General features: G+C 38.6%; 2 protein-coding genes and 1 long non-coding RNA gene across 8 annotated transcripts in view; 1 reads left to right on the top strand and 2 right to left on the bottom strand.

The window, feature by feature from the left end:
* LOC135798775 (phospholipid-transporting ATPase ABCA3-like) overlaps window positions 1–2,992 on the bottom strand; it is a 15,828-nt gene extending 12,836 nt beyond the window's left edge. Inside the window, exons 1-3 of one of the 2 annotated variants that reach the window (XM_065311724.1) lie at window positions 2,856–2,992; window positions 2,316–2,420; window positions 1,994–2,221 (exon numbers count right to left, since the gene is read on the bottom strand). The gene's annotated coding sequence lies outside the window, so the exon portion shown is untranslated. Of the gene's footprint in view, window positions 1–1,993; window positions 2,222–2,315; window positions 2,463–2,855 lie in introns of those variants that run through there. The other variant, XM_065311725.1, reaches the window with a different exon arrangement.
* ITP (ion transport peptide) overlaps window positions 1–13,635 on the top strand; it is a 15,153-nt gene extending 1,518 nt beyond the window's left edge. Inside the window, exons 1-4 of one of the 5 annotated variants that reach the window (XM_065311744.1) lie at window positions 3,130–3,330; window positions 10,602–10,855; window positions 11,783–11,903; window positions 12,209–13,635. In XM_065311744.1, the coding sequence (XP_065167816.1) occupies window positions 10,602–10,855; window positions 11,783–11,903 (375 nt within the window). In that variant the 5' untranslated portion in view covers window positions 3,130–3,330 and the 3' untranslated portion in view covers window positions 12,209–13,635. Of the gene's footprint in view, window positions 1–3,129; window positions 3,331–5,773; window positions 6,265–6,506; window positions 6,650–10,601; window positions 10,856–11,782; window positions 11,904–12,208 lie in introns of those variants that run through there. The other 4 variants (XM_065311742.1, XM_065311746.1, XM_065311745.1 and 1 more) reach the window with 4 other exon arrangements.
* Window positions 10,229–11,784, bottom strand: LOC135798788 (uncharacterized). The gene is made up of 3 exons (XR_010549782.1): window positions 10,930–11,784; window positions 10,393–10,876; window positions 10,229–10,330 (listed from the first exon to the last, which is right to left on the bottom strand). It is a non-coding gene; the product is annotated as an uncharacterized lncRNA (long non-coding RNA).

Below are 13,635 nucleotides of genomic sequence, written 5' to 3'. Positions count from 1 at the left end.
AATGAGCAATAAACATTGTTTTATTTAAGTTTTAATTCTGAAGTTGTATCCCAATAGATCGTTTAAGGATTGATACAATACAAAAGTATTGTAATTCAATGCAAATATTTGGTAAACATGAAGTGGGTAGCTAGTGATGTGAGGTGTCGTCAGCACAACGACTATTTTGACAGTTCGAGAGTTGTAATTGCAATAGTTTTATATTATATCCTTTCACGATTTATTTTGTGACTTATAGGCGTAGAACCATTTCACAATTATTTAAATCTATCCACCAAAGATAAAACTATTGATATCTTATATTTTTTAGTACTTTTGAACTTTAAAATAATTCAAAATCTATGCAAATCAAAAATTTACATGTAATAAGTAATAAATTTGTATTCGGGCACTGGTTAACGTGCAGTATATTCCATAAACTATAATATACAATTAATTCAACGCGTTGGAAAGACAAATTAATATATGCGCGTTTTATATGTGAAAATTATACGATATAACTTTGTATATTAACTATACAAAAACATGTTATAAACGATTTGTTTACAGTTCCGGTTGTTTCGCGTGAAGAATTAAGCGTGTGATTATAGTTCGGAAGTTCGCCCTTTCAGAGTTTTGACTCGTTTGCTGGTTTACCTTGCGCGGTACCGTAGCGGAAGCAATTATAAAGTTCCATCGATGTCAACCTGGTCCACTAGCGTACACTGATTTTTCAATAATGTTTAATATTAATTTTCATAAGCATAAAATAAACATAAAAATGTTTACAATTATTAAACTGTTTCTACCTTGATGGAAAATGTTACCATATGACCAGTGACAAATTGTTACAGCAGAATCAAAGGTTCTCTTGCAGACAGTCGACAACAGATTACATTTAATTGACCAGAGCCAGTTGTTATTTTTTGGTAAATTATGTACGAAATACGTACATACAATTTTACGGTACCATCACACAGGTTCATTTCTAAATTTTTACTAATTTCTGCACGTCATATCATTATTTTGGGCATTCATTTTTGTCATTTTCTCTTCACTTTTTTTCACATGATCTCATCATAGAATCCAGAATAGGTAATTTTTCCTTTTCTTGTTAGTATACAGAGCAGTGGCACGCGTCTAAAACTGTTAAAAACCGAAATTTTGTTGGGTCGATCGTAGTGAACTAAACGGATGCGGTATAGCGTCCCACGGATTGGAGGTTTGGCTGGTGAGAGGGCGCCAAATTTGGCCGTTATTTCAGTCTATTAATAATAATTAGAAAAAATATTATATTTGAAAATGAAATAAAAATGTTGCAAATGTGTCATAACGTCATCGTAGGGTAGTGGTTATCACGTATGCCTCAGCAGCAGCACAAACTTGCTTTCACTGGTCAAACAAAGTGGCGCATGGCATTTCACCGTAGTCAAATTCGCAGGCTCAAGCACCGCCCCTGTGAATAAATCCCGGGAGTAAAGTGCTTGGCTCACAGCCTAGGCCGTCCGTATTTAAAGTACCACTGTTTTGTATCTAAAAACGCGTAAAAAAACTGGCGCTTTAAAGGTGGAAGTGGAAATACGTTCTTTTTATATTGACGCACTTTATACAGTGTTTAATTTCTAGTATAGCCTGGAATATACATTTTACCACAAGCCAAATATACATTTCAAAATAATCTGAAAATAACTTGCAAGTGTATACATTCCTGCTATTTGCGTACCAGTGTTTGTTTTAAAAAGATGCATTTCATTGCCCTTTTTGGTAAAGTGGCATTCACAAACGTGAAACATTTTATCATTCACTGGTTGCTTGCTGGAAATTTCCAAGAAACTTTTTCCAATAAAGAATGAAAATTACGACGCCCGATTAACCGTCCGGGCGCCGTTTATCTTCTAATTGTATCCTTATCGCATGATTGATGGACGGGCGTGGTGTGTGTCGACACACGACACTCGAAGCGCAGGTACCCACGCCACTGCGGGTGGGCACCACCGGTAAAAACAAAGCTTACCTTCGATAAGAGCCAACTCCATCGGCGGATGAAGTTTATCTTTAGAGTTATAATTCCCGGTGACTAGTCTTTTATTGTTATATTTCACTTGTTAGAAACACATTGGCCTAGGGATTCGTACCAGGACCGTTGATAATCAGTCCATCGTTGTCTTTCGAGTAGTTCGGGTGTTCGTTTCGTGCATTGGTGGATGATTTCATTTGGATTAAGTTAAGTTAACCCGAATGGCTGTCGAATGGTTGAACAAGATTAGGTAGGTTAAACAATCTTATATTTTTATATTTTATATTTTTTTCATCAAATTCAAAAGTTTGCTGCTTACCATTTATTACATGCTTGAGAATCCTACGGGTTAAGCTGTTGCGAGATACTGAAAGGAGTATCCTGGAAGTGCTCAACTCTATCCCGAAGCATACCTAAATTTAGACTGCATTGCACAATATTAACATTACATCGTTTACTCCCACAAATTGTAGAATAACAATTAAAATATGGACAAATTAAAAAAATAATAATAATCATGAATCAAATAGTACATCGTCATTCAGCAAGTTGTACAACAGTGCTCCAAACTCATTTACATTCGCTTCAATCAAATGCAAATACAATCCTCCCACATCAATTTCAATGTGACTAGAAACATTAGGTTTTAATTTTAGAAATGTAATTACTTGTTTCATTTATTTCCATTTCTTGACATGTTTGCCGGAGTGGCATCAACTGCAATTGATTTAACGGTTAAATGAAAAAAATGCAAATAAATAAAAACATTGAGATTTGATCTGAATTAAAAATCGAGAATTTATTGATAAAAGGTTATAAAGTATAAAAATAATGTTTAAATTCTAGGGGGTAATCGTACCAACAAAATGTGATCTTATGTAGATGTCACTGATGTCAACGTGTTACTGCACTGATACTCCGTATAGTTGAATGTGCAAGATATGCAAGACTAAAAACGAATTATTTTTACTGCGAAGTGCGACCGACCTGCGCACACGCCGCCACATGCATAAGTTTAATAGGCTCCATCCTGTGTTCTATTCGGTGCTCCAGCGGCGACTGTTGCGACTGCGCTGCCGGCTGAGCGGCCTGTCAGTCGGCGCGCGGCTGATACGCGAAGAGACGAGGCGACGAGTCGGTCGGTGGCGCAAACAGTGGCGTCGCCCGCACAGCTTCGATAGTCTCAATGAGCGCGCATTATGCTCGCCAGGACGTGAAATTTACCCGGAAAAAGTCACCCAAGTGTTGTTGTCCGAACCCACAAGAGCGCCAGCATGACTATTACGTGTTGTAGCGATATAGGATTTTTATTTCTTTCGCGCTGGATTTATTAGGTGAGTGCATCGCCATTTATACACTCGTAAAGTACGGCGCACACCGCGGGCGAGATTGACGCCGAAGAGATTGCGCCGCACGCTGACCCATCGCGTAGTTTTTATTGTTATTAAGCGGAGCGAAAACGTGGCGCGCGATAATTGCGATTGTAAAAATAGCTCGCGCGATGGGAATCTTCTTATTTCGTCTTAGACCGAGTGCGACACTCGCACGATTTTAAATTCGACCTTGTTTGATAACCAATCCTTTGTGGCGTGAATTGTCTCACTTGATATACAGGTACTTTTATTTAGCTTCCGAAAATTACAAAAATTACTCAAATTTTAAGTTTCACACATGCGAAACTTCTTGCATTTTATATAAGTTTAATTTACTTATTTATCCATCATAGTTTTTTATGCATTATTATTGGTTATAATTTTTAACTCAAGAAAATAATTTTGCTACACTCTGTATACGGTCGCGACAATTCATGACCAATGACCATCGCTCGAGATATGTCGAGATGACGCTATAATCGCTCTGTATTGACGTGTTAACGCTATTAATCAACACAAAGTCTTGGACAAACCTTTCATTCAAGTTAAACTTCAAAAATTCACATTTTTATACTTAAAACTTATTTATCACGGTTTGTTAATGGTAAACATGTTGTCTTTGACTTAAGTTCCGTGTATATGATTAAAACATAGGAAGAAGTTATATATCAATATATATATATGTAAATTCAATTATACTCAACAGTTTATATTATTCCTGAAAATAGGATTTTCTACAGCATTCTAAAATGCTGTTCCGTATAATAGTGTGCTATACTCCACGTGTGCACAGTGTACGACTGGTTGCATATCATTGAACGCCTGAAGTATATTTTACAGTCACATCTCAAGAAATAAACCAGCAACAAATCTAAATTTAATACTTACTTATTAAATATTCTGCGGGCATATTTTCTTCGTATGTTTTTTATTCCGTAAATTCTAGGAAGTGTTTTTTTTCGCAAAAGCACGTCCGTAGAATGAAAATAAGATGCAAAACATTGACATGTCCGACATTTTCAAAGTAACAATGACCAACTGAGTTTATTGCATCACCTGCAGCTTTCTGGGTAGGCACACATATTAAATTCTGATGCAATTGTGCCACCTTCTGAATCACTCTCTGGTTAGTTCTTGAGATCTTATCAGAGTTTCTTAAGCGTCTAATTCTAGTACAAACAAATAATAAGTGCTAAAATTGTTAACATGTTTGCATTGGCAAATTGCTTCATGCAAATTCCCAATCGTCCTTCACGTAAATATTTTACTGCGCATTAAAATATTAAATAATTTTGGGTTTGGATGATGACCACACGTCGACGTTCTAATTGTGTTGGAATTCCTGTGGACTTTGGTTGTTTTGGGACGGGGTGAGTATAACGTAGGTACATTTGAAAACGCAAACAGGTATTTGACGTCATCGAATCGAAATTTGCGTCGAGCTATTTTCGAATATTGATTTTCCGCGTATCTGTCGCAATTAAAAATGTTTTAAAAGTACAAAAGTACCAATTACCCAGAAAACTAAATGAAAAATGGCAGTGGAATGGAAAAGGACATACGTATGTAATTGTAATTTGTAAAGTTTTAATTTACGTCAATTGAAATTGCAGCAATGATGTCAACTACTAAGAATACACAATTAAAACATGTAAGAATATATCATTAGATGATAATTATTAATTCGTCCGGATACATTAGCAAGAAATGCAATGTCTAACTTTTTTTTTTGCGTGCCGGTTAATTTTGAGAGAAAAAAATAGCCGACTCATCTTGACCGGAAATGATGATGCTAGTGACAAGTTAGTTTTTAGATGGTTTTTTATACGCTTAGTCTGAGTTCCGAAAAGTTTATTTTTGGAGACGTTTTCGTGGAAGGTATTACTTAAAATTTGGCGCACACAAAAAATACCAGCAGATACATAAATCAAAATTTAATTAATTTTATATTTAAAATATTTTGTTTATGATTCAATGGGTTACAATAGTCACGTGAATTTATATAATGTCAAATTTATTTAATTCAATATAATTTAATATTGGTATATGGAGACTGAACTGAATTTTAGGGGTTGTTTAAAATTGGTGGTGGTCCACTGCTAAATTCTAGTACTTGCGTAACGGTGCCATTAGATACTTACAGAAATTTAAAATGTCAAAGATAACTTGAATTTGACTTTATATAAAAGGACTTCGATGACTGACTATTCAATCGAACTTTTAACCGGTTGATTAAAACCATTTCACCGCATTGAAATCACCAAAGTAATGTGTTCAATAAGATAATTGTTACAAAGGATCTCTCATGTGACTCACCAGGTGTTGCTTGTAATTGCCTACCGTAGAGTAATAATGCGGTTTTTTTTTTGGCGGGACGCACCTTTGATTGACAGACGCGTGCCGCGGCTCCCACCTCCGCCGCCGCCTGCCGGCCACCCCGATGACGTAAGAAGCGTGTGTGTCAAAGTGTACATATGCGGCGAATCCAGCCGGCGAGCGCGTAGTCCACCGCGCCGCGTTCACGTAGCACACGGTCTCTCTCCGCATCTCCAGCATCTCCACAACTCGCCGGGGCGTCTCACATCTGTGCCGCCAAGTAGTAGATTACTCCTCTCTCCGGACCGCGGCCCCTGCCGCAGACACCGCGTCTCCTTCGTCTTCGGCCGCGTCTTCACCGGGGCAGCAGACTCGTTTTCTCCCGGCGGGAGCGCGCAGAGTTCGCGAAACCGCGCCGAAGATCACAACTCGTGCAAAACAACACGCCAAACACACAAAAACATACAAAATACGTGTGTGTCCGAGCGGATTTATCATCGTCGAAGAGTCGAAAGTGATCGTCACCGCCGAGCATCTTTATTTCTTCACGTCACGCCGGCCAGCAGCCATCGAGTTCGGGTGGGTGTGCGATTGTTATCGATATCCTCTCTTGTTTCATTTTTCTGTTGACGTCCGCCCGCATGTGTCAGCTTGGGCAACCACCATGTGCGCTTTACGGAGCAAGTGCATTCAGGTGTGCGCGAAATTCGGTGCGCACCTTTTGATTGGCGCGCCTCCGGTGGTAATTTCGCGTTCGCGCACCGCGTCGCGCCGCGGCTCTCAAGCCGATTTACTTTCCAATAGTCGCTGAGTCGCTGTGCAAAAGTCGTCGCGGCGCGCGCGGGCCTTCTCTTGCTCCTCTAATAAGTTTAATCTATGCGCGCATTGCAACACAGTCTCGCGACCGCGCGCGCACAGTGAAATTCGTTACCTTTATTTTTTGACAATTCCAAAATAAACAAGAGTAAGTAAGTTATGTGTTATTTCGGGGGATTACGTAGCGTCTACTACCAATTTAAACTTCCAAAACAAAAACAAGAACAACTAAACATAGGCAACTTATCATACACAAAATCTAATTGCTTTGACGGATGTGTAAAGTTTCATTAACATCGTAAAATCGTAAATTAGTAAATTACCCAGCTTTGAAACGCGCAACAGGTTAAAAACGCCGCTCGCTTGCGCGCTATTTACCGGAAGAAGGAAGTGATATAATCGATATAATATTGTGTGTGTGTTTTTGCACGTTTTTGCCATTTCGAATATTTGAGCTATTTGCGGTCGTGTGAACTTTGTGGCGATTTATTGCAGTTTCTATGGGTTCAATGGAAGACAGACCGAAGACCCCGGCCACTTCGCGTTTGCGGTTGTTACCCAGCAGTCGTCCGGCATTGGACGTGTTATTTTTTTCTTTATTTGTTGAGACGCACAGCAATAAGATTCGCTCGTTGAATGGCAATAAAATTGGGAATGGAAATAAAATTTACAGATTCGATGAGCGCAAGATTGCTTCGTGAAATCGGCGGGCGTGAACTATGAAAAGCGACGCGACGGGACAACGCGTTTGTGTTATGCAATATAACGCGATAATGGCGATATCAACGAATGTTTAGTGTTATTACTTGTTTGTATTGAGAGTTATTGAGTCGTAAAATTATTAGTGGCCACTTTTTGCAGTAGGTGATGGGGTGATTTAAGACATTGAGTGGTCTGGCAGCATTGCGCATGCGCGATAGCTTTTAAGCCTCTCTCTTGATATTAATATAATGAAACAGTAAATTAGATACGGTAAAATTAGTATCTTTAATTGTGTGCGAGGAATTTTATAACGTACATCTCAGTATGAATTTTCAATTAATATTTACCTATCTGTTTATTATTTAATTCAGTATATCTATAAATATTACGAATAAGTAAAGTTCTGCAAAATCTTTTTGATATTTAATATAGAATTTAATTAAATATTCACTCATGGAAGAATTAGGTATATCTTTAACCCAAATAGTCTGGAAGTAAATGAATAATTTCTTATTTATTAAACTAATCTACGATCAAAAGACTTCTCTAATTGAAGATTCTGTAACATTCAGTATAAACGCAAGCATAGATTATTATTTACTCTTGTACAAATTCAATCAACGAGAACGAATCAGCCTCAATTGAATCGCCTGCTAACATCTCATCGCGCATCTGCTCGACTCGGGTCTTTCGCATTGCCGGTGACAATAACCGAATGCGCAAACCGCGCTCAAATATACTCATGCATTACACATAAATTAATCGGAAGAGAGAGACGATGGCGCAGGATCGGGCTTTGAGCGACTTTCATACGATTTGTGTCCGCCACCGCCGTTCCCCGCCCTGACTAGAGGGCAATTGTTTTGACAGCGGCGTTAATGCGGCTAATAATGAAACGCATTCGTGGAGACATTACGATCTGGACGCACTCACGCAACACCGCACGTTCCAACACGTGCTATCTATGCTTAAATGCATATTTGTTCTCGTGTTCAATTGCGTTTCTATATTGTCTTCAGATATGCGTAAAACAATGCTGTCAAAAACAGTCAGTGAATATTGTTAATTATTAATTACTTGAAAATAAGTTTTGGAACATTTCTGAGAGAATCAATGAAAAATGTTACTTAATTTTGGAACAATTAATTAGTAACGAAACTAACTCACTTTATTTGAATGGTTGTTTTATAGTTAAGTTTGTTTCCAAAAATTTTCGCGCATTACAAAAAATGTGTTTAGGATATAATTAGATGTGGTCTGTTTTATTTTTTCGAGGAAAGCAATCAGGAAACATCCGATCATCAAAGAAATCCGTCGCGAATGGTCCCTGATCCAGTTCCGCGTGAAATGTACAAAACTTCACCTTAAAAATGTCAAAAAAATCATCATAAGATCATGAACTAGATTTATGGTCATCGCCGTTTTTTGTTTGTTTTTCGCGTTTGTGAGTAAAGCAACTCTCGTTGGAAATAAACGCCAAACAGTATATGTGTGTGCTCGCACGTCAAATTGTAATCCAATAACGTTGTCCTGTCGACGCAACGCGAGAAAAAAGGCGGCATGCGAAATTGTTGGCAGAGAGATAATTTATGTGCGCCGCACGTAAATATCACCGGCGATCGCGATCACACGATGCCGCTCGGCCCGCCGCCGGCCACCAGCGCGGCTCAAGCAGCACGCCTCCTTTGAGACGTGAATGGCGCAAGGTCGAGTCGGCACAGACTGCACGGCGCGCGCTTGACTCGCGAACCCGCTACGCCGCGCCGCGCGCGCGCGCTGGAAAATGCGAAACAACAAAACTATGCGTGTACACAAACAAAAGTATAAATAAAACCGAGCGGCGCACGGACGGATTAAAAGCCGCACCGCGCGACTGTTACTTTTGTGCTCAATCTGAACGCAAGAACAAGAACTCGACCGACCGACCCAGCGCAAGATCAAAACCGATATCGAAAAACCGCATAACTCAGCCGCCGACCGCCAACGACGGCGCGATCATATTTTAACTCGTGCTGCACACTTTGGTGATTCTTATTCTTACTTAACTCGGTGCGAATAATCCCGAACGAACTTTCTCAAATCAAATAATATTTAGACATTTTTATCACTGCAATACATACACTTCAGACATATACCTACATGTTTAATTTACATTATCGATGCGTATTTAGTAATTAGATCGAGCAGGTGCACTTGCTACGTGGAATCAATCGTAAATCGTTGCGATTGACATCTTTCTGCATAATTACGCTCAATTAATTCATTTGTTTGCGATCGTTGTGCCATTTGTTTGGTAATTACAATTAGTCGTGTACGTCGTGCGTATAAATTATTAATGACACATTTTCTGCTTAAATGTCGACTTTTTTCACTGTTTGCACAAACACACATTGAATAAATCATTTGCAATTTTTCGATTTTCGTTCATCGTGCAACGGTGTTCCTTTGAAATCGCTGCTAGTGATTCTTCTTAGGCGCCCACGCATTCATGCTCGCGCAATTTATCACCGGTAACGACGCCGCGCGCGCTCGCTGAAGATTATGTTTCGCGAGCGGAAATTCGACACGCTCGAGCTGACTTCGAGCTGGTTTTGCCGATGAATATCCATCCGAACCGGCCACGCTTCGTCGTGCTTGAAGCCTTTCGATTTTATTCCGCGATCCGCGAAAATCCACACACACACATACATACACACGAGATTGTACGGAATTAAAACTATCTTGCACAAAAAATATGCAATGACTAATCGATACGTACAAATTAATGATGCTTTTGCGTCAGATGCAATGAAAACGCAGCACGAATTGTCGTCATTTAAGTTGAATTCCTTCAGTTTCATTTATAATTAAATTAATAAACATTGAATCATGAGTGTTAGTTACCTTAGCGAGTGAGTTGCGTCGATATGTGTTGTGCGTTTGTTTAGGCGCTTAGCAACTTTAACAGTTTTGCAGTTCCGTGAAGGTTTCGTATGAAGAAATAAATAGGTAAAATGCTATAAATAAACTAGCAATGAGCAATCTATTACCGATGTAATGACTTTTATTTATAGAAAACATGAATCAATGCAATAATTACGCCGATTACCTTCTGTAACTGAGGCGGGAAATCGGGAAACCCCTGAAACTAGACAACCAAAGTCACGGGTTACATGAATCATGCAGAAAATTAATTGAAATTATAATTACTTCGCTATTTTGTTCATCGTGATCGCACTGGTTATATAACGCGGCGATTTCTTTGTTCTTTGCATTGAAAAATGTCCAATATCCAAGGCTGAACTAGGGAGACAGCGCGTCGCGCGGACACACCTCGATTAATGCTCAGTGCGCAGGAGCACTAGCCCAGTGGCATCAACCAAGCGTGACTATTAAACAAATCTTCGTGCTTGTTCCAGATGCATCACAGACCGACGAGCATAAGCACTCAAGGAGTGTGGGCATACATGGCTGTCGCTTTGGTTCTTCAGATGACTTCGGGCAGTCCGACACAACGGACGCAACCACTGCTCACGCACCATCTCACCAAGCGGTCGTTCTTTGACATCCAGTGCAAAGGCGTCTACGACAAGAGCATATTCGCGCGGTTGGACCGCATCTGCGAGGACTGCTACAATCTCTTCAGGGAGACGAATCTACATTCCTCATGCAGGTAAACCACAACCTATGCAACCTACTATATATTATATACTATATATTATATATACTATAAGTTATGCAACTCACATGATACCAGTATGAAATGTGACTTGTTTGCATTTGCAGGTCGTAAAATGAAGAAATGCAAATGCAACATTCTGTGTTATTTTTCTCTGTCGTGCGGCGTGATGTAATATTTATTAATATTTCGAGATAAGATGCGTTTTGCGCAATACCATTTCGCAATAGACATTAATTTCACTTCTCAAATGTTGATAACAAGTTTGATTTTATATGCGTTGATAATAATAAAAAAGCAATTTGTTAAACGCGGCCTTATCGAATAGATTTACGAGCATGAATAATGACGAACAAATTGGCCTCTATTGGTCTTCACACACGCCGAACGCACTAAATGTAAAATGTACGACATGTGCCCAACATTTGTTTCGGTTCGTTGAGGTAGTAATTTTTTTTTCTGCGAAGACTAAACGTTCCTATTTAAAATATTTCATGGCTTAGTTTTATTGCGAATTTTTGCGCAGCGCGGTCACGGCTTGAATTAACTTTCGGGCGAATTTTCGCCGCTGCCAAAAACTAATTATCTTCAATATCAAGTAAAAGTAAAAACCGCCAGCCGCCATGTGTGCCCTGCTTTTCTCTCGCGAGAGATGATTGATGTAAAAATAGCGAATATTCGCGCGCAAAAAAAAATCACATTCGCTTTGTCACATGTCACACGGCTGCGAATTTTACGACTACTTTGACGTTCAAGGCATAAATTTGGCCCAATAATAATCACGTGACATTAGATGTACGTCCGAGTTGACGTAACTATATGCAATTTCGTTCGCATCATCGTATGTGTGGTGTGCTTATTGTGTTGCCTATATTAATCTGATTGATGTAAGTTGTTTATGTTGTGTTGGATTATTTGCAGGAAAAATTGTTTCACGACAGATTATTTCAAGGGGTGTCTGGAAGCACTGCAGCTTACAGACGAAATGGAGCAGGTGCAGACGTGGATAAAGCAATTGCACGGGGCTGAACCCGGTGTATAGGTACAGACGAAACAAGAATCGTGCACGATCAAGAACTAAAACCAATAACAAACCTAACCCAGCAACGTTTTTTAAACATCTATTTTAACATTTATGCAAGTTTATGCGAAAAATAACAATTTAACCTGCGTTTTTTCGTGATTTTTAAAACTTATCTTAACTTTTTGTAACCAGGATAAGGGGAACATTTTTCGACTGGAGTTTTTGTGCAACCAGCATTACATTTGCATGTCTTTTTTGCTTGACTAACCTCATTTGAAAACTTTTGTCGTTATATTTGCTAATTAGATGTTTGTTTGCTTTAGGAGGGAATGTTTTTCGACCACCTACTTCACGGGTTGCCTCGAGGCTCTACTACTCACCGAGGATAAGCGCATTTTACTCAAACAGATCGAATATATTGGCCGGAAATAAACACAAAAACTACAAGCAACACAAATAAAATCAACCATCCACAGAGAAAAAATATGAACCGAAAACAAAAATGGCAGCTTAATTTTTAACTTATTCTAACAAAAATGATATCGAATATGAACAGATGAACGAATATTGATGAACAGCGTACGTACATTGAGCCTAACTATTGAATATGTCCTATGATTCTAGTCCTGAACAAAGTAAGCTCGCCTCTGTGCGAGACTTATGGAGATTTGATTGTATTATATAATATATATTTTAGAATTATTAATTATTACGTGTTTATATAAGTAGGAATGATGTACCCTTTTCGATGAAATAACCGCGCCCAAGACCAACAACACGCGCGCTGGCGGAGAAACGAAATAAACTTAATTGTTTTAAAACGCTGGAAACAAGTATCCGAACACACATTGAGCGTTGAAGCGAAAACAAAACGTGTACACACACGCACACAAAGAGACCGTAGTGAAACGTAGACTCGGAATAAAATCGTAACTTGTCTGTGCCTTAAAATATTGTAGCTAAAGATATATTATTAACGAACACACAATGAATGAACATACATCATTGTCTATTTTGTAACTTTTGCATAGTTTTGTACAAGCAGATTTTAGACAACCAAGTGTACACCCAAGAAGGAAAAAATTATCATTATTAACAAATTTATTATCTTTTTCAACCGATTTCGATAGAATCGCATCGGTTCATTGTTCTCTTCTCTTATCTTTTAGTTATGTACTAAATATTTATTTATTTATTTATAAATATCACGTGTCAGGTACGCATCACTTCAATTTCGCTCTAAAATGGCGCCACGCATTGTTGCCGCCTGGCTGGATGATGGCAACGATGGCGTGAAGTCATTTTGTACAACATCTTATAAAAAATATGTTAAAGAGCAACTTCATCACGTGCAGTTATTCTTGTAGCAACATTCCAGTTGGCATAACGTCACACAAACAGTATTTTCTTTTGTAACCGATGGATTTGTATTCGCGCCGAGCTCTGCTTCGCTGTTTTGCGGAGCATGGCCGGTAGCGAATTAATTGTTATAAGAGTTTAATGTAATAGACCAATCTGATTGTTTTATTTTGTAACACGCATTCTTTTGTTTCACAAACATATAGACACATACACACAGATCAATTCAGATTTAACAGACTTAAATTGTATGCACAATATTATGATTTACGTTGGCTAAACGCATCATCTGTTCAAAAACAGAATATAATTAAATGTAATTTGTATATAGATAGTATTCTAATGAAATGTGTATTTTTTTGAAAAATTATCAATGTATAAATGGCAGCTA

This window comes from Atheta coriaria, unplaced genomic scaffold (genome assembly GCF_025399875.1).
Source record: "Atheta coriaria isolate IRGN ID8LTWV9N9 unplaced genomic scaffold, Caltech_Dcor_3.1 hic_scaffold_9_pilon, whole genome shotgun sequence".
NCBI classification, from domain to species: Eukaryota; Metazoa; Arthropoda; class Insecta; order Coleoptera; family Staphylinidae; genus Dalotia; species Dalotia coriaria.
The sequence above is the reverse complement of the archived record's forward strand: the minus strand, read 5'-3'. Positions and strand labels throughout refer to the sequence as shown.